Here is a 26302-nt window from a genome sequence, read left to right on the forward strand (position 1 = left end):
TCAAACACAGAAGCATCCTCCCTTAAAAAGAAGTCTTATATTTTAAGTACTGAAGAATTGCTAAAAAGGGAAAAGAAATTATGGGTTCTCTATTTCAACAAACTTTATCATCAGTTACTTGAAAATGCATTGTTCTTAAATGAGGATGAGTATCCTCAAGATTAATAAAAATGTCCACTGTGGCTAATGATTAATAATTTCTGTTCTTTTTTTTAGAATCCACTAACTCTTCATACTTAATAGCCAAAATTCTACTGTTAATTTAGATCCCTTAACTGTTCCTTCTACCTTTTACTGTTAATATTACCACCATATTCCCAGATCTCTGGACTACACCCCAACGCAATTTCATAAAATTCTTTGGGCCTTGTCTCTACATTCAACCAGATACTACATAATTTATTTCCATATTTCTTTAAACTGTTCCTGTCCCTACATTTTCATTGCCACTACCCAGCCAGGCCCTCAATTACTCCTTTTCTGAAATACTCCAATAGTTTCCTTTTTATGTCTAGGCTTTCATTCTTTACCTCCTCTAATCTATCTTAAAGCAATTATTTTAAGATTATTTAATAACAGCACTTCTTTGCCCTTAAACATACAAATCCTCCTACGAAATTCAAATTCCTAAGTCAGGCTCTGGACCAATCCATTTTTCCAATCGTAATACCTACCAATACTTTTCTGAGTATATGTTCTAGTTCAGTGGTTCTCAAACTTTAGTAGGAGAATCACCTGGAAGGCTTGTGAAAAATACACATTGCTAGGCCCCAGCCCCAGTTTCAGATTCTGTAGGTCTAGTGTGGGGCCAAAAATTTGCATTGCTAATAGCGTTCAGGTGAGCTCGGGGGAATCCCTTTTAAGAAGCACAGCTCGAGTAATTAACTACTCCCATTCATAAAAACACCTTGCCATCTACCTTTTCACAAATTATCTGCTCCACTAATATCCTCCTACCCATATCACTTCCTTTTTCATGCCTATATTTTAATACTAACAATTTTTTAATACTCAATTCAAACATCTCATCTATTAAAACCTTCCCAAATTCTGTTAGGAGTAGTCTCTTCAGGTGAACTTGCAGAGGACTTACAATACATCACATTAGTGGCACCGATCACCATTTCCCTGTTTTAGAGTTTATTTGTATTTACCCGTTCATTTATTCAGACCTTAATGAGTGCTTACTATGTACCAAGTACCCTATTGCTTTTATTTTTAGTGGGAGGAAAACAAGTAAACAAATATAAATTAAATGGTGTTAAGTACCCTGGAAAACAATAAAACACAAGGTAAGGGGAAAAGGGAACACTGGAGGCGGGATGCTACTTTACACTTTATCTGAGATGCTCAGGGAAGGCCTGTCTCTCTGATAAAAGGATATTTGAGCAGAGTCCTGGAGCGAACCACACAGATATCCAAATGAAAACTGTTTCTGGCAGACAAAAACAAAAGCCCAGTGCAAAGGCCAAGGGGCAGGAGAGTACTTATTCAAGGTGCAGGAAGGGCAGAAATGCTGGGATAGGTGCAGGTAAGTAGTGGAGGCAAAGAGTAAAGGAGCCAAGTCAAAGAGCTGGACAGGGCAGGCTCAGGAAGCCTGCAGTCCACTGTAAGGATTCTGGCTTTGACTCTGAGATGGAGAAAGCATGGAACATTTAGAAGAGATCTCACTCATGTCTTTAAAAGGATCACTTCGGGAGTGTGGAGAATAAAATGAGAAAAACTGGAAGCAGGGAGATAAAGTAATCCAGGAGAAAGATGACTGTGGTCTGGATCAAGGTCCTAAGAGCCGGCTCAGTAGTCAGACACGCCTTTTCTCCCCTACTCGAAGATTCGGCTCCCTGAGGGCAGGACTTGCGACTTTTTCCTCCTTAAATGCCCTATAATCACTAGGATGAAGTTTTTCACATAGTACAAGTCTTTCTTTCAGGAGTACGTTCTAGATACTTTATGTGTCTAGATCTACACCTGAAATAATTCAATTGACTGAGATTAAAAAAAAGCAAGTTATATACTATCAGACACATATGCAGCATTTTATGAGCACCTATAAAATTATGAGTACTCAATAGTTGCTGAAGTTAATTTCAAAACATAAAACAGAGGACAAAGAATCTTAAGAGTTAAAGGACAAAATGGCTTCAGTTAACATATAAAGTTTTTAGGAAACTATAAGTAGAATAATTTCTTATTTTTTTCATAAAATCAAGAGTTAAGAAGGGGCTGCATGATAAGAATTAAGTGCCAAGGCGGCAACTAAAAATTGCATACCACTCTTAACTTTATCAACACAGGATGACGGGTAGGAAATCAATAAGAAAGGATGAATGAGTTTCAAGATTCTCACAACTCAGTTCTACCTAATTTTTAAAAAACTTCCTCCCCTCTTGATTATAAGTTATGTATACCCACTGTAGTAAATTTGAGTAGTATATTAAAAAAATCATCCATCGTTGTACTGCCCACGTACAACCACTATTAACATCTCAGTATATTTCCCTTTTCTAGCTGTGTGACTTGAGGGTAGTTGCTTAACCTCTCTGAGTCTCAGCTGCATCATTCATAAAATGGCGATAAAAATAGTACCTATCTTACACGGTAGCTGCAAAAAATAAATGAGAATGTAGGACATGGGCTGACATACTTTTTCTTAAAGAGCCAATAAGCAGCTTATGGGCCATATATTCCCCACCCCAAGTACTCAACCCTGCTGCTGGATCATGAAAGCAGCCATAGAAAATGTAGAAATGAATGGACATACTCCAATAAAGTTTTATTCGTAAGAACAGGCAGTGCTACTTGTGTCACAATGAATTACAGCAAAGGTTCATAAGGTTCGGGAGTGTCTGGATTGTTGTTGGGTTATGTGTGTTTAGCAAGTTTTGAAATTCTTAAGAGAAGCTGATAAGAATAAAAAACAAAAAAACCTTAAACCTGCTCACCAAGAAAATGCAAATACAACTTTTTGCAAATAATTTCAGAGAGTTAACAGACTTCCTGAAGAACATGAATGGATCCTACAGATTATCGTCAAGAAATCCTGTTTCTAGTGAAGCAGCTCATTTGATTTTTCTTTACAGCACTTCCCCCTCTAAAATCCACATGTGAATACAGTGGGAACGGACCAGTCTCTCTTCAATTGCGTCATCCTGCTACAAACTTTTCCACCTAATTTTTTTTATCATAATATTGTATTTTCCTAGGTCACTGCATAGTCAGTGAAAACATCATTTTCTAAGGCTAAATAATACTTCAGCATATGAGGGTTGAAAAGTTTTCAACTATTTTAGATGTTCTGCTTGCTTTTCCATTTTCAATTCATTCCTTTCATTAATTATAATTAATGCTATGATGAATACCTTTGTGTCCAAATTTATATTTCCTCAGAAGTTAATGCTATAAGGAAAATTACTAAGTCAAAAGAGGTACAAATTGTTTTTAACATTTCTAGTATGGTTTGATGAATTACAGTCCAGAAAGGTTGCGGTGATTTTTACTCCCCCCAGCTGAAAATGAGATATCCATTTCACTGCACCTTCATGAACACAGAATATAAATTTTAGACTTTACTAATGAGTTCTATAACCCAAGAGATATTTGATTTTTTTTTATTGAGGTCACACTGGCTTATAACACTTTGTAAATTTCAGATGTACATTACTATATCTCAGGTTCTGTACAGACCGCATTATGTTCACTGCCCATAGTCTAGGTTTTATCTGTCATCATACATCTGTGGCCCTTTATCCCTTTCGCTCCTCCCACTCGCTTCTCCTCTGGTAACCACTAATCTGTTAACCTGAGAAATCTCTGGCAAGAATTTTCAAAGCATGGTAAAAGGATAGATAACAAAGTCTAAAAATGCACATCTACTGTACTCTGGATTAGTAAGATTTCTGGATATTCAAGGTTAAATTTAAAAAATATGGAGAGACATCTTTAAAATTTAATCATTTAAGATAAACATCCAAAACATATTCTACACCTTCTTGCCTTCAAAACACAATAACCTAATGTCTACTGGTTTGTAATCATCATAACTCTTGCATCTTAAGAATAACCACGACAGTGAGCCACTGCTTGTGAAAGAAGTATATCCCATCCAGGTGGGTTGGAGGAAAAAATAAAAGGGTTGAGGACCACTTCCTTCAGGGAACTTCTGATAGCTTAAATTCTATTTTTTTCTTTTACATCTATGAACATCTTTAGCTTCTGCTGCCTTAAGTCTTTTTTAATCACTACTTCTACTCAGTCAATAACTTCTTTAGTATACTATAGTATATATCAAATACATATGCACAGATGCTATAATAGATACCCAATGCGTATTCTTAGATACAATAAAATATATGTATATATCGGAACGGCTAAGTACACATGCTACCATCAGTCAGACTGGCCAGACAGTCCAATCCAACTATCACATAGTAGCCACACTGACTTAACCAAGCCATTTAATCTCTCTCGGTCTTAGTTTTCTGATCTGTAAAAGAAGAATAATGGTACATACCCTGTAGGGTAGTGGATTAAATGAGATAAAATAGGTAAAGGATTTATCACAGTACCTGATACATGAAAAACACTCAAAATTAGTTATATACAGAGCATTCCAATAAAATAAGTAAACCTTCCAAATATTAAAAATCTAACATATACATATGAAATCATTCATTGGCAACAGTGATTAGTGAGTATTTAGAACATTTCAACTTTAAGGTAAGCAAAACAGACACTGGTTAACTTTAGTAGGCTCTAGTTATAGAAACGTATATTGATAAGCTAGGTACATATTTTATTGGGACATTATACATACCCACAAATATACGTATACATTTTCATGGTACACAGAACAATGCTGTGCACCTACCTATTAATAAACCACTTCTCTTCCTTCTCTATCTGTTCTCCTTTCACTTCTCTGTAGTATGTTTTACCACAAATGGAGTCAGAAAATCAGCCTGTCCCCTTCTTTCTCAAAGTCAGCTAACTGATCGATCAATTACAGTGTGTCACTTGACCCTGAATGCATATAACTAATCATGTTCCCCACACCTTCACCCACACAGTCACGCTGCTGGACCAAAGCACAGTCCAGGAGTCACTCCACCTTCAGAATCAGCACACTCAAACGTTTCTGCAGGCCACTTCCATCTGCCCCTCTAAGCAGCTCCATCTTAGACCTCCATGCCCCTCAGATCTCCACCTACTCCCCTGCACTCTCAACAGATGAACTCCCCTCCCACCCCAAAGCTCCTACAGAAAGCAGTCCCTCCATCCGTGCTTTGAATCTTGCCCTTCCTTCGCTTTTCGGAATCTTATTTATAAATTATTCTTTCCTTCTTTCATAGATTTACCGCTTCCTTTCAAATGAATCATTCTCATTAGATTTTAACATGCCAAATTCTCACCTATTTAAAACAAAATCCTCGCCTTCAATCCACAACCTCCCCAGCTTCCACCCATCTTTCCTCCTCCTTTATAAGTCATCTATACTTACTGTCTCTATTTCTCTGGCTCCCACTCCTCAAAGTTCTCCAGTGTGACTCCTGCTCCCATCACTACGCCAAAACAGCCCTGCATGTTAATTCAGTGGTTGAATCGCAACAGCTTTTGATGCCAGGAACTATCCACTCCATCCGGAAACAGTCTTCCCTTGTCTTCTGTGACACTCAGATCCTTGATTTTCTCCAACCTCTTTAGTTAATCCTTCTCAGACTTCATTTAAAGACTCAACCTTACCTCCCAGGTCATTTAACTGTGGAGTTCCTGAAGCTTCACTTCTAAGTGCTCTTCTTTTCCCACTCTATATTATCTCCTATGTGAGCTCCTTCACACATGGCTTCACATACCATCGACACAGCCATGACGACCAGACCTCACCTCTGAGCTCTGGCTCACCTCCAGCTATCTTTAAGATCTCTCCTTGGGTGAGCAAAGGCACCTTAAATTCAACATGTTCAAACTAAACCAAAGAATCTCAGCAGAGCTCAACGTGCCCAAGAATCCAAAAACAGGGGAACCTCATATCAGCCCCATTTTATAGTGTTATTCACCTTTTCTTCACAGAACTTATCAAGGTTCTGACCATACACAAAACAGGGACAGTCCCTGTCTGCTTGCCACTGTCTGCCAAGCGCTTTACAGGACAACAAGCTTCAACCCTGACAGCAACAACTCTTTTCTCCTGGTAAGATGGAGTCAGCCAGCTATCTTCACATTCACTGCTGCTTTAAAGAGCTGAGGGTACTGAGTGTTGGTACAGTGTCAATGCACTGGACTGTAAGGTCTTATGTAATACCATGCAGCTCGGCCTCCTCTCCTATTCAGTGTGCCACCAGTGTTCCACTATGGCTCTCACCAGGTGGAACTGACTGGGTGTCATCCCAGAGAGAAGATCCACATTGAATAGTGGCTGCTCAAACCACGAACTGACCTGCCAGAGAAAGAGGGAGCTAAGAAATCAAGGTGGTAACAATAACACGAAAACTGAAGGTTACACCTAGTATTAGATTGACTAGAAATTACAAAACTTAAAAATACTCTCCAATTTAGATTAGGTACTACTGTCATTGATTTACAACATAACTAGAACTGATATTTGACTAGATAAGTTACTTTAGATTTTAAATGGCCTAATATCCTTACCATTACATATTAATGTACATTTAAAAAGGCATATCAATTGATCATATTTTACTGATCATATTTCACTTTTTCAAATACCTCACCAGACACATATTTTACCATAACTTTCTTAAATTTAATTTGAAGTTCTCTTTTTTGCTTTTGTTTGTAGTTGTTAAGGTGTAGTTTAGCACACTTTTGCAGGAAAATTGAAAAGACCCCGTGCCAACAACAACAGTACAACTGGTGCCTTACTTCTGTTTGGCAGACCTACAAAATTATGGTATCATTAAAAAACTTAAAAGCAATGAACTTCATTTAAAAATAGTTTCTCCCATCAATTTATCTACATAATTAAAATTGAGATAGATATTTTTTAAACCAATGTGATGGGTGGTTATTAGAAAGCAATAACAGACATATATCTAATGTAAGACTGTATACAAACAAGTTATGTAAGTTTAGGATCTCACTGGTTAACCTAAAATGACCTTCATAAGCTCACTTAACAAATTCTTTTTTTCCCCCCAAAAAAACCATTTCACATACTTTTGAGAAGGAAGGAGTTAAATTTCATCATACTCAAAATAATCTTGGATTTTCTCACAGAAAAGCAATCTGTGAGGAAGGAAGAGAAAAAAATAAAATGTATTTCTTATACTTTATTTTTCTTCTGATTATAAAGGTAGTGGGTTTAATCAAGAAAATATAAAAAAATAAATAAATGTAAAGAAAAAAATAAAATTCAGCTACAAACATATCACTAAGAAGAAAACCACTGTTAACAATTTGGTACATTTCTTTTCAGTCTTTTTCATCACAAAAGTGAAACCACCTGTCTCCTGTGTCTTTTCAGTAGTTATTATACCATGAACAGTTTCCCATGTGAATAAATCTTTAAAAACAACAGAGGATTCCATTATATGTAACTACTCCCCTAACTCTAGTCATTCAGGTTATTTTTAATGATTTGCTATTACAAATAATGTCATTATGAACAATCACTACAATTCAATTCTGAAAGTCAACCTAAAAAAGTATCAAACAACAACAACAACAAAGCATTTAGCTCCTCAAATACAGCTATCAAAATCCAGGGTTCATTTTGTTTTGTTTTTCCTAACTATAATAAATAAAATGTCTTTCCATGGAATTCACCTTTTATGAACACTGGAAATGTCCCAAATGTGTCAAACTTTGAAAACCATCTTAAAAAAGGTAACATCTCAATTTGCAATTTAGTGATAAAAATAATTTTGCCAAAAGGAAGACATGACTTCAGGGGATGAAATTACTTCTAGTTCTGACTATGTGCCACAGAGCAGATCAGGAAGCAGGCTGCTCTTTTTCAAAAGTCAATAAATCACTTGAATTATCTTCAACACCTTCCTTTTCATCATCTTTCGTACCTATTATTCTTTATGGAGGTGAGGAACTAATTTGAGACTTCTAGTTAAATACCGCAGATTAAACACACATTTACTTCTGCTCCCACTTGAAAACTTGCCTAAAAAAAACAGTAAAAATATTTTTATTCTAATAGACCTAAACCGACAAGGAAGAAAAAATGAAAACAGAGAGATGACAACATTTGGACAGCTATTATTTAGAAAGGAGAGAACAAGCTGATTTGTGCTGAAGAACCCCAGAAAACCTCAGGAATCTGAAAGGCCACACACCTCTAAAAGAGGAGAGAGAAGTATGGTCAAAAACAGAAAGATGGGAACTCCTAACCCTCTGGAGGGACTCAGAAGTAAAGGGGCAGGAGAGCAAGGGGTCAGAGGGAAGGGAGGGGCTGAGAGAGAACACGGGTAAGATCAAAGTGTATGGTGAGACAGGAAGGTGGTCCCCATCTCCTCTGTCAACCAGGCTAACTGAGCATGCCTACAGTTAGGGGAAAAAACTACTGATAAACATGGAGGGAAACATCATAAGAGCTAACAGAGCTGCAAGTGCCTGCCTCTGGGAAATACATGGGGAAGGAAAGGGACAGAGCATGACCACTGTTTTTTATTACAAGCTGTTGGGGAAAAAGACCCAAAACTGGTTGCCTCTACAATATCCATTCTTGTTGTCTTCCCTCCTTACTAACAGAATCACACACACGTGTTTACTAAGGAAAAAAAATAATACAAAAAAAATTTCCTAACATAATTTTCAGATGGGGATAGCTAACAAGATGGAAGTAGAAGTTACTGAGTAGGATTTAGGGCAAGATGTTTTTGGCTTACCCCAGAGACACACTGTTCCTGCTACTACTTAGAACTCAGATGTGATGCCTGGAACTCTAGCAACTATCTTGGATTATGAGGCAAACTTGAGATGAGAAAACAAGGACGACTGATAAGAAAGAGCAAATGATGGTACAATAATGATAAAGCCACCATATCATCCCTACACTGTCCATTCAACAGTTCTCACATGAAAAATAAATATGTACTACTGTTTAAGCTATTTGTCAGGTCTCATTATTAACAGCAAAACTAAATCCCTGATATTTAAGTCTTCTATGACTTTTTAAACTAAGTACATATAAAACATTTATAAAAATCAAAAGTAAATCAGGGACTGGCCCAGTGGCGTAGTGGTTAAGTTTGCATGCTATGCTTCGGCAGCCCAGGGTTCGCAGGTTCAGATCCGAAGCACAGACCTACACACCACTCATCAAGCCACACTGTGGCGGCATCCCACATAAAATAGAGGAAGATTGGCACAGATGTTAGCTCAGGGGCAATCTTCCTCACCAAAAAAAAAAAAAAAGTAAATTAAAAAATAATTCCAAATAATAGCAAGAATTGGTAAAAATGTATTATTATACTCTAAGAAACTACTCAAAGAACTATAAATGTTATGTAAACTCTACGCCAAGACTAAGAGATAAACATCGTATTTTCTGAAAACAAAGTTTAGTTTCTCTAAATAAGAGACATTAGCATGTATTCTATAAAACCATGAGGGAAACCCTTTTTTCTGTCAGACTGTCTCTTAGGCACCTATTAAAGTGTCTGGTACATAGAAGTTGCTTAAAATTATTTCAGGATCATTAAATACTTGTTTCCATTTATAACATTACAGACATAAAGTATCCACTAAGAATTCCAAAATAAAGGTTTCTCAACCTCAGCACTATGTACTGATATTGTAGATCAGATAATTCTTTGTTGTTGGTGGTGTGCTGTGCATTGTATGATGATCAACAGCATCCCTGGCCTCTGCCCAGAAGATGCCAGTAGCAACCCCCAATTAAGTCAATCAAAGTATCTGCAGACATTGCCAAATGTCCCCTGCGGGAAACAAACTCTCTGAGAAAATGTAATTGTTTTTGCAAATAATTTAATGCTTCATCAGGAGCATTCGGCTTTTCTAAATAAACAAGAGAATTTCAGAATTGTAACATTTCTAAATTTTCTCTGAAGTTTATTGTGGGATACAAACTGTAAGTGACCTACAGATCAGATTATCACTAATGTCCCTCTTAAGCCTTCAGAGGACTTCTCGTGAGGTAAACATTAATAGCCTCTTTCAATTTAAGCCCTTCCATGTGCTAGGTAGAGTACTGAGCACTTCATGTTCATTCTCTCATTTTATACTCACGACGTCCTCATGGGACGGCTATTAACTCCATTGTAGTAAGAAATAATTTTAAAGTCTCTTTTAATCAACACATCAAAGTGTTTCCAGAAATACTTATTTATCATTCACTATATTCATTCTGGCACTAAACAAGAAGAAAATACCTTAACTTGTTTAGCTTACAATTAATTTATGATCAAAACATTTCAATATATCTAGCAACAAAATAATTGAATTACTAAAACCTTCAGGAACTAGGGAAATGTTCACAGCACCTAACAAGTCAGAGAAAGAACTATTATTTGTTTCCTGAAACATTTTTTACACTGTGGCATAATGAAAGAGTACTTTCTAAATTTTTCATCCATGATTCCCTGAGTACTTCCAGTAACTTATTTTTCCCCTTTGCCCAACTTGCCAAAAAAATTCACTTTATAATTATTTGAGGATTTATTGTCATTTCAATGTGCCTTTCAGCAGAAATCGAAAGCTGGGTTCCAACCCCAGCTTGTCCATCTGCAGGAACTGAAGACAAGTTAACCTATTAAGGCCTCAATTTCAACTATGCAACCTGCATAATAAGGTATATCTGAAGGCCTTAAGAGTTAGTAGGCCCTCAACAAAAACTACTTTCCCCTTCCTTTCATCCTCAAAGCAAATTAAGTATCAGTTAAGGGCCAATTCCATTTCAGCATTTGTTTCGAGTCCACTAGCGACAGCCAAGGAAGGATATGATCGGGCAGTCTGTCCAACATTACACACGGAACCACTTGGAAATCAACACTTTCAATCTCCCAAATCCATCGTCTCATACATCAGCTGAAGCCTAGGGACAATCCTGTACTCCCTAAGTTGAAAATTTTATCATTACTGGTACTGTTTCTCAAATAGAAAAGCATACCATCAAATGCACTGAGTGCATGCATAATTTAGCACATATTTATCTATTGTCTTCTGTTTTACTTTTCTTTGTGGTAAGACACAAGAACTTCTCTTGCAAAGAAGTGTTCCTTCCTCTCTCCCTTCACCCACACAACCAACTGCCAAGAAATTTTGATTCATATTTCTCTCTAAAAGGAGGAAGATAAATTGGAGCCTTTCTTCTCAATGCCACAAGGCTGTGTGTATAATTCATGTATTTAGTTAACTGTCAGCCATCCAAGTGCATATTACACATTTTATGGATTACTCACAATTAAGTCATTTACTAATGAATGAAAGTTACTTAATTTTACCCTTGGTAAATATTAGGAAACCAAATGTTCAAAAAGAAACAATCACTGGGAATTAGATTATATAATCCACTGCTTCCCTTAAAGGCAAATAAAACAGAAGTATTACCCTAGAATTCTATTAATCAATGGATAAAATTCAACTTAATAAAAGAATATTTTATTCCAGCTTAAAGTTTTAACACAAAATAGGACTTCACAAAGCTCACCCACAAGGTGGAACGAGGACACGATCTCTAAGACCAGATCTACTGGTAAGCTAGAGTATTACAAAGTATGTAATGAGGCTTCAGGTAAAAGCTGGTAATGTGAAAGTACGTCAGCATAACACTCATCATTTACCAAGATAAAATAAAAGTTCACTAAGTTCTTCCAGTTTAGTCTTATTTCCTTGAATATTTAGGAGGTAGTGGAGTTTTACAAAATAGTCAACTTCATTTGTTCTCAATTTACTGTCACTCTTCAGATACTGTACTTCATAGGCTAAATTTACTCATTTGTTCTTAAAATTGATTTCAAGAAATAGAATAAGAATACTTAAAAGTCCTCCAAAAATACCCTGGTCCTCAAATAAAATTTCAAATTCTGTAGCAATTAAGGGTTATCTGATAAAGTAAATTAACAAGCGTATCATTTATATTAATGATATAAAAAGCAAAACATAGAAAGAAATAAAAAGCCTTTCTGCCTGTGAATATATTTAAAAGATCAACTGAAACTAATTTTCAAAAACTTAAGTTTCCAATAGATACAAAGTCTGCCCATAATATGGTTTCTAGGTGTAAAATGTCGTCAGAAAACAAGCACTGTAAAGACCCCGAACCTCTAAATCCAGTGAATGCCAACACCAAAAAGAAAGCAAACACGTGGTCAAGAAAGTCACTAAATAGAGAGCGATGCCAAAGAAAACTGACATACCCTTTATACCAAGACAATTTCCACCTTCAAACCAACTTATCTATTGAGAGGGGAGTTTGAAATCAAGACAACTCAAACTAAAGCACTAAAAACTTACCTGAAAATGTCAACTCCATCCTTTTTCTTTCAATGCTTGGAAAGGCATAAAATCAAATTTCAGAAAACATGATGACCATTTCTTGTTAACTTTATTTTCTACTTGTTACCAGAATGAAATTAATAGCTAACTTTAACTAAATATTTAAAGGATCCAAACTCTTTACATATTCACTCGTTTAATTACTATCCTTATTTGACAGAAGAGGAAACTAAGGCACAGAGAAGTAACTTGTCCAAGGTAACACAGCTAAGAAGTGGTGGAGCCATGATTTGAATCCTATACATCCAAGATAAATTTAAAAACAGGAATGAAGTAGAAAAGGTGTAATTAAAATTTATTCCAAAACAGTATGCAAAATAAGAGTGTGGTAAGAGAGAACAAAAACATGAAAACTATAAATATATGTAGATACAAATGTAAATTACACATATCTCACCCCCAGACAAGTACTGTGGCACTATAATATTTGATTATGGTCACAGACTTTAAACTACATCAAACCGTAGCAGCAGTAGAACAAGTAGATAATTTACTGTCACTGTCCAAACGCTGCATTTTACGAGCTAAATAAAACAGGCCTTAATGTAAAGGGGCAGGGCAGCGGGGGGTAGCCCCAGCGGGAGTTGAAAGAAGCTGCTCTCTCCCTTAGTGGGTCCTCAGACCGGGCATGCGCTGCTGGGGGCCACTCCCTGGCCCCCCTCCCAAAGGAACAACCGCCACACTGCCCAATCGCCCTCCCAAGGGAGAGCCCACCACACCGCCCACCCCACCTCCCAAAAGAACAACCACCACACTGCCCACCCCACTTCCCAAAGAAACAACCACCAACTACCCGGCCCCACCTCCCAAAGGAGCAACCACCACACTGCCAACCGAAACTCCCAAATGAGCAACTACCACACTGCCCACCCAAACTCCCAAAGGAGCAACCACCACACTGCCCACCCAAACTCCCAAAGGAGCAACCACCACACTGCCCACCCCACCTCCCAAAGGAGCCACCACCACACTGCCCACCCCACCTCCCAAACGAGCAACCACCACACTGCCCCCCCACCTCCCAAGGAACAACCACCAACTACCCGGCCCCACCTCCCAAAGGAACCACCACCACACTGCCCACCACACCTCCCAAAAGAACCACCACCAACTACCCGGCCCCAGCTCTCAAAGGAACCACCACCACACTGCCCACCCCACTTCCCAAAGGAACCACCACCACACTGCCCACCCCACTTCCCAAAGGAACGACCACCACACTGCCCACCCCACTTCCCAAAGGAACCACCACCACACTGTCCACCCCACTTCCCAAAGGAACCACCACCACACTGCCCACCCCACTTCCCAAAGGAACGACCACCACACTGCCCACCCCACTTCCCAAAGGAACAACCACCACACTGCCCACCCCACCTCGCAAGGGAGCAACCACCACACCGCCCGGCCGCACCTCCCCAAAGAGCAACGCGCTGCCACGGCGCCAGGCGGGGTAGTGGGGCCAGGCTCGAGGGGACGACAGGCCACCACGGCCTGCGGAGGAGCGGGCCGGCCTCGACAAGACGACAGGCCACCCTGACGGGGACGGGAGGCGCGCGGCGGCGGGGACGGCCTGCCCCTCCCCTCTCGGAACCGGGCAGCGGGGCCGGGGGGCGGGCGGAGAGAACTGCAGCACAGAGCGGCGGCCCGGCAGACGGGCGGCGGGGCCGGCGCGTGTCAGCGGACGCCCTCCCGCCGGCGACCCTGCCTGTCCGCCCGCGGCCCCGACAGACTCTCCCGCACCCCGCGCCCAGGCCCGACAGCCTCGCGGCGCTGCCCCGCGGCGGCCAGGTCGGGGCCGGGCCGGGCCGGGGCCGGGCCGGGCGGCCCGGCGCGGTGACAGGCGGCGCGGCCGCGGCGCTCACCTGACAGAAGCGTCGGCAGTAATCCCGACTGCTGATGCCGCCGCCGCCACCGCCGCCCCGGCCGCCGCCCGCCGCCCGCGGCCCCGCGGGGCCTGGCGGGGCCTCCACGATGGCCACGAGCTCTTCCCCGAGGCGTTCGGCCTCCTGGTCGCTCTCTTCCTCCGCCATGAGGCTCTCGCCGCCCAGCGCGTACCAGCCGCTGCGCCGCCGCCGCCGTAGCTGCCTCGGCGAACCTCCTCCTCCTCCTCCAGTTCCTCCCCTGCCCCCGCCCCAGCCGGACGGGGGCCTCTCGGCGGGCTCTACTTCCGGCTCCGCCCACCCACGCCCCCAGCCTTCATTGGATAGCTCTCGCTGCCAATCATGCCCATGCCCGCCCTTGCACTACTATTGGCCAAATCAGCCGTCTGTTTGCGAGACCCGCGGCCCGTTGGTCACTGCCGCTCGGCGGTTGCTGGGGACCGCCTACGAGCTTCGCCAGAGGCGGCGCAGGAGGACGGGGCGCGGCGGGGGACACGGCGGCCGCCGCGGGGCTCGCTCGGGCGACGGCGGCGGCGGCGGCGGCGGCGACGCGTCCTCCTCCCTCACCCCTCGCTCCTCCCTTTCTTCCTCCTGCTCTCCTCTCCGGCCGGGCCTGGTCCACTTCCCCTAGCGGCGGCCCCGACCCCACGGTACCGAGCGGCGAGGGAGGCCGAGGGTGGGCCCGGCCGTTGGTGCGGGCTGGGCCCGGGGCCTGCTGTCCCGGAGCGGGGCGGGGGCGGGGCCGGGGCGCGGGGCCGCGGGAGGAAGAGGGAGGAGACGGGAAGCTGACAGCGGCCGCGTCGGCCGCGCCTGCCGCCTGCCCCCCTCGTTCGTCGAGCGCGGGGCCCGCGGCCGGCGCCGGGGCCGGGCCGGCGCGCGCAGAGAGCCAGCCCCGGCCCGTCCGTGCCCCGTCCCCGCCCGGGCGGGTCTGCGGCGCGGAGGCAGCGTGGCGGCCGCCTGGAGGCCCGGGCGCGGCGCGGTCCCCCCGAGGGCGCGGTCTGCAGACGGCGGTGTGCGGCGGCGCTACGTTCCTCTCCGTCCGCCCCTGTGCCGCCCCCTCCCCCATGTTTCTTTCTGTTTGTTTTCCGTGTTTTACAGTAAAGGCATGACTTCCTGGCATCGCAGGGAAAATAGGGTGCAAGCCCAGAAACTATTTCCCCACCACCACTTGTTGAAAAACTGATTGGAGGGCATCTCCGGGCTCGAACAAACGAAAAGTGCCGGGGTTTCCTGCGTCTCTGGATTTGCGCTGGAGACGCTTCGCTGTTAGGTATCAAGACGATAAAAACTGGAAACTAATCCGGTAAACATTTAAACTTGAAAACTTCTGATGAGTTTTATTTTGATCTAGTAAATGATTTGCTGCTTCTCCTTTGTTGGCTAATTCCTGTTCTTAACTTTTTAACTTCTTCGTTTAAAGTATCTTCACCTTCTGTTGAAAAACACTTTTGTTCTTCGGGTCTGTAAACTCGAGCATCCTCTACTGGGTGGATACTTGCCTCTGCAGCTACACAAACAGACTTTTGAAAGTTGCAAGACGTTGGAATGTATAGGCCTTTCACGTTAGCACAAGTGATTGAGCATTTTATGCTTCAAAGAATAACGAACGTGTTTATTGTTTTAAAGTTTGAAATCCAAATTTATAGACAAAAGACTTTTCACACAGATTTAGGCATTATTGGGCACAAATATTTAATGTTTTTCATAACTGGTTTAGAGCCATTAATCCTAAATGGATCTGATTTGCTATAGGAGTAGAAGACACTACTAACTTTAAAGTACAAACGTGTAATGGTAATTCGCTAACTGCTTACTAGGCAGGATTCCTATGTCTTGTCTGCTGTCGAAAACCTACAGCCTGACACAGTCTTTAGCACATGAGAGTCATGCGTTAAACAAATTTTTAATGGAAAAAAATAGAATTAAACCTAACCTTTACCATTTGTTCCAGAATAAGTCCGTCTCTGAGTTTATGTCCACAGGTGTCTAACACATCAGCAATTTAAAGTTCTTTTGAGAGAGATTTCATGTCTCCCAACTGTGAATTCTCTAGTATGGATTAATGGAATACTCCATTGTTTCTATTACACTTATAAAGCATAGTTCTTCAGAGCACACTTAGGAATTTCTCTCTAATGTATTTATACAGAAGAGAATTCCATCAAATTCATTTTAATTTCTTATGTCTAGGTTAATGTAAGAGCTCAGCCCAAAGGCGTGGCCCAGGGAACAAGTGGTCATCACCAATAGCGTTTGTTCATATCTCAAGTTTTCGTGATTTTGGCAATGATCATAAAAATTTGTTATTAGGATAAATTAAGATATTAATAAGCTGTGTCTGAGTCAAATATGTGGAGAAATAGTGAGGATAATCGTTTACTTAAATTGTGATTGAGCATCTATCATATACTAGGCACTATGTAAGATTCTTGGTTTTGTTCTAACTTAATTGGTAAGTGAAGTAAATATTGACAAATGTAAGTATTAGTCTTTAGTGGAAAAAACAAAAACTATTAGAAAAAGCGCTCTGCATATCTTGATTATCATCTTTTGGAAAACTTAGTAGAGGTATAGAGAGAGAGAGAGAGGCATTAAAAAATGAGTCACTTGGGGCCAGCCCCGTGGCGGAGTGGTTAAGTCCACTCGCTCTGCTTCCGAGGCCCAGGGTTTCGCAGGTTCGGATCCTGGGCACGGACATGGCACTGTTCATCAGGCCATGCTGAGGTGGCGTCCCACATGGCACAACCAGAGGCATTCACAACTAGAATCTACAACTGTGTACTGGGGGACTTTGGGGAGAAAAAGGAAAAATAAAATCTTAAAAAAAATTTGACTCACTTTGAGCTCTATATTTTGGCTCTGAATTTTAATGTCATTGTTGCTGCTGTTAATTGCATTTGGTCTTGTTCTTTCTTGGTTTTTACTTTTTTTCTTCTAAAAACAATTTAGGAAATTATGTCCATCTTCGTAACAGAATTATGCCCGTTTAGTGGCCCACCTGTTTGAACAAACTTTGTACACAATTCCCTATAATTGTGTTCCTAAAATCAATTGGCCCAGAACTGTGAAGGGAAAGAAGCTCTTTTAAACTTAAATACACATCTAAATGGGATGAAACTAATATAATTAATACTCTAAATATTGACCTGTGATTAGGTTTTTCTAAAAGATATTGACATGGAGGATAATTGGAGTTCTTTTTTATAGCTCTAATTCCTTTGAATTTTATAAAAATCAAGGAATGGACCTAATTGTTACTAGTAATTTGCTCTGGTTTTGCCTGCCTTTACATATTTCAGGTAAGTTAAGACTTCATGGACACATAGTCTATTAATTTGAATTAAGTTTTCTCAAGTCTTTAATCTTAAAATGTTTATACTTGCCTTTTATTGTTAATTACTTCTCGAGTGAACTGTTGTGATAACACTTGTTTCTCTTGTCTTGAAAGAACCTTATTCAAAGTCAGAATGGAGAGATTTGTAGTAACAGCACCACCTGCTCGAAACCGTTCTAAGACTGCTTTGTATGTGACTCCCCTGGATCGAGTCACGGAGTTTGGAGGCGAGCTGCACGAAGATGGAGGAAAACTCTTCTGCACTTCTTGCAATGTGGTTCTGAATCATGTTCGCAAGTCTGCCATTAGTGACCACCTCAAGTCAAAGACTCATACCAAGAGGAAGGCAGAATTTGAAGAGCAGAATGTGAGAAAGAAGCAGAGGCCCCTAACTGCATCGCTTCAGTGCAACAGTACTGCGCAAACCGAGAAAGTCAGTGTTATCCAGGACTTTGTGAAAATGTGCCTGGAGGCCAACATCCCACTTGAGAAGGCTGATCACCCAGCCGTCCGTGCTTTCCTGTCTCGCCACGTGAAGAATGGAGGCTCCATACCTAAGTCAGACCAGCTGAGGAGAGCATATCTGCCTGATGGATACGAGAATGAGAATCAGCTCCTCAACTCACAAGATTGTTGACAAGGAGGCTACCACCATTGTGATCAAGATAAATAATGTGGAGTATTAAAGTTATGTGTTGATTGTGTGGTTCATTTTTATATTTATTTCATTTAAAATCATGTGATGCAGAATAGTTTTGCAATGTGTATATAGTTGCAGGCAAAACAAAACAAAAACCTCACTGCAAACTTCTTGTTAATTTTAGTCACCAGTGGTGTAAAGCAAAACTTAGGGTTTAGAGTGTGCTAGGATACCTGAAACCTGATGGTTATCTTTCAAATTGATGGTTTTTCTCCTGAAATGTTTGTGCATGGAAGAACTGCCCTGCTTTTTTACCCTGTTGCCATGTATGGTTATTCCTTGTGAGATTACTTAATTACTTGGATTGAAGACTAGCCTAGGAAATTGAAGCTGCTGCCAGGCAACACCACTCACAATAACTTAAAGGAATTATTTCTGATCAGAGGATCCTCTTCAAAAAGGAAGGGCTGGTGGGAAACTTGTATCTTCAGATCCCTAGCAGAAAATGTGTTCATTTCAGGCTATGCTTTACTTGTATATGATGTAGTTACCTTGACTGTCCTTCAGTTCCTCACTGTCTTTTTCCTCTTTTGTAAAGGTTTATTGTATTTAGTAGCAGCTTCAAGTGACCAAAAGACTAAAATCTTTCTTTTAATGTCAGTGCCAAAAACCATGGGGAATTTTGCAGTGACATGATTTTAGTCTCTTATTGTAAACGCATTCTTGATCAACAGCTTTCATTTCAAGCATCATCTTGAATTTGCAAGCTTTTTTTGTGTGTGTCTTGATGTTAAAAGACTTCAGGATTGGCATTTTAATTTAAACAGACCTTTTATGATTGAGTTTCCTGTTTTTGCAGAGAAGTATTAATTACTTTCTGGCTGACAGATCAGATGATAAGGAAATTACCTTCTATACATTAATTTTTCCATAGGGTTTTATAAGAGTTTATTTAGGTAAATAGACTAGAAAGAAAGTATACTTACTTTCACTTTCATGTGCTTTGCCTCTGGTGGTGCAGAGTTTTTAAACATGGATGGTAAACAAGTGTCTAGAAATACAAGGTTTTTGTAGTAGAGATCCGGCAGTATCCTGCATAACTGTTTGGGTGAGGAAATAGTTCTGTTAAAGGTCAGCCACGTTCAGGAAATGATCTCCATCTGAACCTCACTGTCCTGTCAGAGTATCAGTAGCTCAGCCCAGTTGTATCCTGTATATCAGAGACCGGAATTAGATTTTTAAAAAACTAAACAGCTGAAAACTTGGACTGGAGCTTTAAAAAAAAGTCAATTTCTTTGAAAACATTCAAGTTAAAAATATTTATAAAATATATTTCTGTTACAAAGCACTGACAAATGATGCCCTATGTGACTTGGAGTTATCTTTGAGGTCATTTTACCACAAATCATTTTTTAAAAAACTGAAGTGAATAAGGAAAAAGGTGGATTTTATATTTTTCAGAAACAGCTCTCCGTGTCTCAGTCTCCCTTACAGACTTGAAGTCCCTAGTTCAGGTTGTCAAACTGCTCATCTGATTTTAGATTTTATGTGGGGTTTTTTGTTTTTATTTTGAACGACCAGTGTTTCTCATGTCCAGTTATGTTAAAGTAGCACAATAAATGCCCAGAGCAGTGCTCTCATTGATAAGGCACATCCGTGAGGACGCCAGCAGTAAAACAGTCAAATATTCTTTGCCTTTACTTCCTTTAGTAAAGAATTTGTAGGCAACCATGTTTGAATTATCTAAAGATAGAAGATCTAAGAAGCTAGGAAAATAATTGAGTTTTATAGCACTATTTTCAGAATACAAAAACAAGGTTAGATATACAATCATTTTAATTTTTTGAAGTTCCATGTGATTCAGACTGCTCCCTGTTTGGATATGAATTTGCGCTAACAGCAAACACACAGTAGCAGAACAGCTTTGAGTAGTCCTGAGCAGTAAATTGGACGATGTTGTGCTGGGAAAACAGCAATAGTTCACATTTGAGTTTCTATTGTTATTACTGATTTGATGATCGTTTAGGTCCCATGTATCTTGATGTGTTTCTCCAGGCTCCTAACTATTGCCATGTACACTATCTAGGGGCATAATCCATCCTCCCGTTGGGATTGTATCATGTCCTTAGAAGCGTTTTCCATCCTGTTGTGGAGGTTTAGTGTGTTTCTTTACTGATTATGAAACTGTTCATTCCCTGAAACTGGTTAACTTTGTCTCATGGTGAAATAGATAAAGCAGAATGATTGTTATAGCCTGCTCAAACTGGTACAAATCGGTGAAACCACGGTTGGCATATGTTAGATAACAGATGAGAATGTCTAAGAGGCATATGCTGCTGTGGAGGTGTAGTGGACGTGTGTACAGAAGCTTTCAATCTTTATAGTGTTAGTGTAATGCTATACTATTGGAAAAATAGCAGTTTTTTCTATTTTATAAGTTGTATGCAGAAACTTAAGATTTGTAATGTTTCATTTATAAACTGCCTTCTTCAACACATGCTTACCTGTTAATAGTGTTTTCTTGAGGTATAGTAGTATGTCTTCCAGAATTTCACTATATGCTCACAGTAAGTAGTTCCTAGCTTGTTGAAATGTTAAATTCCCTGTTGGTTTCTTTTGATTCTGTGGGGCATATAGCAAGCGTGAAGGACATTGTGATCATTTCTTACAGGGTGTAAATTTAGAAAGATCGTGTATGAGAGCCTAAACAGTTATTTTATTCATTGTCATCTTTGAGTAAGACTTTTTTTTTTCTTTAAACAAATGCTACTTCCAGTTAATGCATTTAGCCCTACGGAATTTTCAGGGACCAGAAAACTTTAAAGAAAAAGTTCTGCATCTTACAATTGTAAGCAATTAAATATCGGCTTGGGATTGTTCTGTAGTATTCATTGCTTAAAAACTATTGTAAGTAACAGTTGGCAAGATCTCCAAGCAGAAAATTCCATGTTAAAACTTTCGCTTGAAAGAATTTGTGTGTGAATGTTAATGGAAAACACATTTAAACAGAATAAAATTTAAGGTGGCCCAGAACGAAAGCCACAAATGAGTGGTCATTTGGTGCTTAGTCTTTGTAAGGGCTCTCCATGGTTTGACTTGCTCCAACTGCCTTTCAATGAGGACACGTCCCCTTAAAGCATGTTCATCAAATACAAGACTCGTTCTACAATTTCATTGGAAATCTTAGCCTGAAATGAATTGCTTTAGCGCTGATTGAAGTGTGAATAGTGGAGTGGCTATCCTAAACCTTGGTTTATCTCAGTTCACGCTATCAGATTTCTGAGGTAACACAGTTCTTACCCAGTGGTAATCTACTTGTAGCCAGAATACTGTATTCATTAAAATTGGACTATGTTCACTTTTGTATTCCTGTGCTTTTTTTTTGCGCACGCGTGTATCCCTAGTATAAATGTGTCGCTTTTAAAGTTTTGTCTCTGTGACTTTTGGAAATAAATTTTTTTAAAATTTGTTTCATAACTTTCGGAAAGCACATTTTGTTTTATGAGTCAATAACATTTCATAATTCCAAAAGATGAACAGAATTTTATTAATAATTTTTTTCCTACTAGTTATCTCTCTGTAGGATTATTAATCCTTAATGACCAATGTAAAAGGATATATTGTCAAGTCAGATTCACATCATAGCTGCAGATAGCACTTTTCCCAAAAAATTATATAGGTATTATATAAACAAGCTTCATCAGTAATTGGAAGCATTTTAATTTTCTACTTTTAGAAGTATTATGAAAGACAAAGGCCTAATTTGCATCTCATACGTTTAACTGGTTTCGGAAAGCTTTACTATATTATTTGCCGCTGGGGGCAAAAAGGAAAAATGCATAGAAGTTGAAAATTGTCTTTCATTTTAGTAGTTTTATGTAGTTCTGAGGGCAAGTGTTCCTCCTCCTATTTCCTTGTATTGGCAAAAAATTAATGAATTTATAAAGTAATTAACTTTTTTCTTCCTGGAATCAAAATGATAGAAAAGCCCCTAAGAAATCGGGCAGTACTTCCACTTTCAGTTTAATATCTCCAAATCCTCAGAGCTCTGTCTTCATTTTTCCTTAAGACTACTCTCATCATTACCTTGATTAAACGTAAACCAATTAAACGTATGTGCCTCTGGGTCTCATAACAGTTCTTTTTTCTGACAGTGTGTGTAAATTGAGTTGTATGATGTACCTGTAATTTGTATGTCATGATGCAGAGATGCTCCTGGGATCAGACTAGCTAACCTTACCCTGTGAAACCTAAAACTAGGAAGTAGAATAGGAGTGACTTTTGATGTAAGGCATGACTTCTATCTGATTAGGCCCCTAATATGTTACTTGATTTCAATTGTTTTATATGCAAACATTGTCTTTTTCTTTTTAATTTTTTTGGTGAGGAAAATGGGCCCTGAGCTGACATCTGTTGCCAATCTTCCTCATTTTGCTTGAGGAAGGTTGTTGCTGACCTAACATCTATGCCAGTCTTCCTCTATTTTTTGAATGTGGGCTGCTGCCACAGCATGGCTTGATGAGTGGTGTGTAGGTCTGAACCCCTGAACCCTGGGTGACTGAAGCAGAGTACACAAACTTAACCACTATGTCATTGGGCCAGCCCCAATAAATGCATGCTATTTACAGTGAATGCTACTTAGCTCTCGTTAAAATGTTGGAATCATAATTTAAAAACTCATGTCCTCAAGTTCTTGGTTAAGTTTGAATAATATGCAATCAATTAGTATTATTGAGTTCCTATCATCTGCCTGATACTACTCTGGCCACTGGGGACACATCAGAGAAAATTTGAAATCCATGCCTTTAAGAAACATACATTCTAGTGATGACTCATTGTCATAATACAGTGATGGGATGCGGGGGGTGCCACATAGCGATTTTTCTAGGCAACTCCCTTAAGCATTCCTCATGAGACTAGTTAGTTACCAGCTGAATAGTTGTCACAGGTTTCATCTTGATTCTAAAAGTCTTATGTTATACAAGAAGAGTAATAAAAATTGAAAATTTGCAGATTAAACATATCCTTTGAAAACCTAGTATTCTACGTAATCCATAAAATATGTTTCCAGATTAAAATCTATTAAGCAGTGGGATTGACCGATTTAAATGCCTGAAAGATAAGAACCTGCCCCATGATCTAATGCAATGCCCATGGTAAATCAAGAGCCTCACTGAATATTGAATGTCCAGATAGTCACTGGTGTGCCTAATCATGCTAACTAGTGATCTTCATAATCCTCCCCCAGGGCTGGTGCATGCGTTAGATGACAGACTCTCCAAACTTTTCTGTTTAAGCATAAAAGGAATCAATGTGTAATGGAAGACGTTGTTTTTTATATGGCTTTTCCTCTTTCAATTTTTTCTTCCCATGCTTATGTAGTACATATTCAATAATAATAATTTTATGTATTCTTTTTAATTTAGCAAATTTCACTTTGTTGTTGTTGTTGAGGAAGATTGTCCCTGAGCTAACGTCCATGCCAGTCTTCCTCTATTTTGTATATGGGATGCCACCACAGCATGGCCCCCAAAAGTGGTGTAGGTCCACGCCTGGGAACTGAATTCTGGCCTCCAAAGCAGAGCACATCAAACTTAACCACTAGGCCACAGGGCTGTCCCTGGAAAATTCCACTTTTGTGAGTATATTCTGCAGAAGCAATAGCCAATATGTAAAGATATATGTAAAAGGAAGTTCATTTTAAAATTATAATAGTAAACAACTGCGAATACTATGAGTGTCCAACAATAAAGGAATGGTCCAAAAATTATGACACATCCATATTATGGAGCCATTCAAGTGATCTAAAAGTATGGACCAGAAGAGATGTCTACAATATTGCTAAGTTAAAAGATAATTACACAGTGTTTTTCTTATTTTTGAGAAAAAAAGAACAATGCTATATAAGTGTACTACGTTTGTATGAGACGATAATACACACCAAATGTTAAGATTACTGACAAGTGGTGATATTGAATGGGGCAGAAGAGAATATTTGCCTTTTTTTTATATACTTTGTATGTTGGCTTATTTACAACAAGTACATGTTATCTTTGTAACACACACAAAATATGAAGTATACTTTCATTGAAACCTGCTAACATGATAGTTATATCTAAACCGTAAATAGCAATATCGCATAATTTATCTACTTTATTAATGAAAATATCAAAGAATTTTAATTGCTGAGCAAATATTTAAAAACATCTTTTTCTGGAGTCTTTAAAATTTACTTTTATAGGGGCCTGCCCTGTGGCCGAGTGGTTAAGTTTGCACGCTCGGCTTCAGCAGCCCAGGGTTTCGTCGGTTTGGGTCCTGGGGGTGGACATGGCACCGCTCATCAGGCCATGCTGAGGTAGCGTCCCACATAGCACAACCAGAGGCACTCACAACTAGGATATACAGCTATGTACTGGGGGTGCTTTGGGGAGAAGAAGAAGGAATAAAAAAAAGAAGACTGTCAAACATGTTAGCTCAGGTGGCAATCTTTAAAAAAGAAAGAAAAGAAAAAATGATTTTTTTCTTTTTGAGGAAGATTAGCCCTGAGCTAACATCTGCTGCCAATCCTCCTCTTTTTGCAGAGGAAGACTGGCCCTGAGCTAACATCCGTGCCCATCTTCCTCTACTTTATACATGGGATGGCTACCACAGAATGGCTTGCCAAGCAGTGCCATGTCCACGCCCAGGATCTGAACCAGCGAACCCTGGGCCGCCGAAGCAGAACGTGCGCACTTAACCACTGTGCCACAGGGTCAGCCCTGATTATTATTTGTTTTTTAATTTATTTTTATAAAATTTAGTTGCACATTCACAAAGTTAAATCATCTTTCTTTTTCCCAAGTTATTCATTGCTAAGAATGTAATGGGGAGTTAATTTCAAAGCTATGACTTTAGTATCCCTGTACTTCTATAAATAGCCTGAACTTTCTAGTTGTTTACAGTAGTTGTATACATTACTCTGTGTAATGTATACTATATACTGTGCATTGGTAATGCCTATAAGAAACATAAATTTAACCACTGCTAAAACTCTGTAGACATGTTTCAAAATCTGTCAGTTAATTGGAATAAGAGGAAGGTCTTAAATATCTTCAGGTAATTCTATATCACTTATGGCTTCTATATAACACCTTAATTTCCTCTTTCAGAAAACCAGCATTAGATCAGGACTGCAACTCCATGTCTGGTAATCATTTGTCACCTAATTCTATTCCTCTCCGAGAAGGTTGCTATTCCAGAACTTTGTCTTTTGGATACTCTTTTTCTACTGGGGGATGCCCTGGCATCTCCTTTCTTACTGACACAACAGTAATTTCTTTACTACTCGGTATAGTAGTAACATTGAACAATCAGAGCGCAATCTTTCCCTGTACCAATGGCCATCTATTCTTAATCTTTCTTTCCTGTCTGATTTTTCTACTTTCTCCTATAATGCCTCCTCATCTCTTCCCCTTGTAGACTCTTAATGCTACACCTTTGGCTAATATAAAATATTATCAACTCACCATGGGATCGCAAGAGTTGCAAGTAGAAAATTCGTATCTATAATCCCATAGTCATTAATCCACGTTTTTACACGTGCCCACAAAATGAAGCAGATTTTTGTAATTCAAGCTGCAAATACTGCCAGAATGCTGCATCTAGTACCTTCACTGAGTCAAACGTGCACGTGACTCTGGAGTCTACATTTCTGTAGAAGTAGGTTTTACAATAAAATTCTCTGCCACTGCAATTAAACTCAGTAGGTATATATTAAAGTGTCTGTCACATTGACTTTTGTGTTTGTTAACCAATATTGATGATGGAGCTAATACTATAAATATCTGATCAACTTAATTGTTTTCTTAAGGCTATATAGAGTATCAATCATCCTACTACATTTAGGAAAGAAATAACATTTATAGATATATTTTCAAATTATATTCAGCGTATTTTGTTGTCATTTTATTTGCTTCTGTA

The 26302-nt window shown here is 39.7% G+C and overlaps 2 protein-coding genes across 7 annotated transcripts in view; one reads left to right on the top strand and one right to left on the bottom strand.

Moving 5' to 3' along the window:
* Positions 1–14632, bottom strand: part of ZNF654 (zinc finger protein 654) — an 84433-nt gene extending 69801 nt beyond the window's left edge. For 2 of the 6 annotated variants that reach the window (XM_070597361.1, XM_070597359.1), the window contains exon 1: positions 14352–14469. Coding sequence is in view for 2 of the 6 variants with exons in the window: in XM_070597357.1 (XP_070453458.1) it covers positions 14352–14519 (168 nt within the window). In the remaining 4 variants the exon portion in view is untranslated. Of the gene's footprint in view, positions 1–12444; positions 12475–14351 lie in introns of those variants that run through there. The other 4 variants (XM_070597357.1, XM_070597363.1, XM_070597362.1 and 1 more) reach the window with 4 other exon arrangements.
* Positions 14633–14827: 195 nt separating this feature from the next.
* CGGBP1 (CGG triplet repeat binding protein 1) lies at positions 14828–21701 on the top strand. The gene is made up of 3 exons (XM_070597365.1): positions 14828–15019; positions 15468–15672; positions 17818–21701. Exon 3 carries the CDS (start codon positions 17837–17839, stop codon positions 18338–18340), a length of 504 nt encoding a protein of 167 aa, XP_070453466.1. The 5' UTR covers positions 14828–15019; positions 15468–15672; positions 17818–17836; the 3' UTR covers positions 18341–21701.
* Positions 21702–26302: the final 4601 nt, after the last annotated feature.

This window comes from Equus przewalskii, chromosome 27 (genome assembly GCF_037783145.1).
Source record: "Equus przewalskii isolate Varuska chromosome 27, EquPr2, whole genome shotgun sequence".
Taxonomy (NCBI): Eukaryota; Metazoa; Chordata; class Mammalia; order Perissodactyla; family Equidae; genus Equus; species Equus przewalskii.

Bases quoted from the DNA above. Each gene is read 5' to 3' on its own strand.
- CGGBP1 (XM_070597365.1), top strand. From the start codon at position 17,837: ATGGAGAGATTTGTAGTAACAGCACCACCTGCTCGAAACCGTTCTAAG.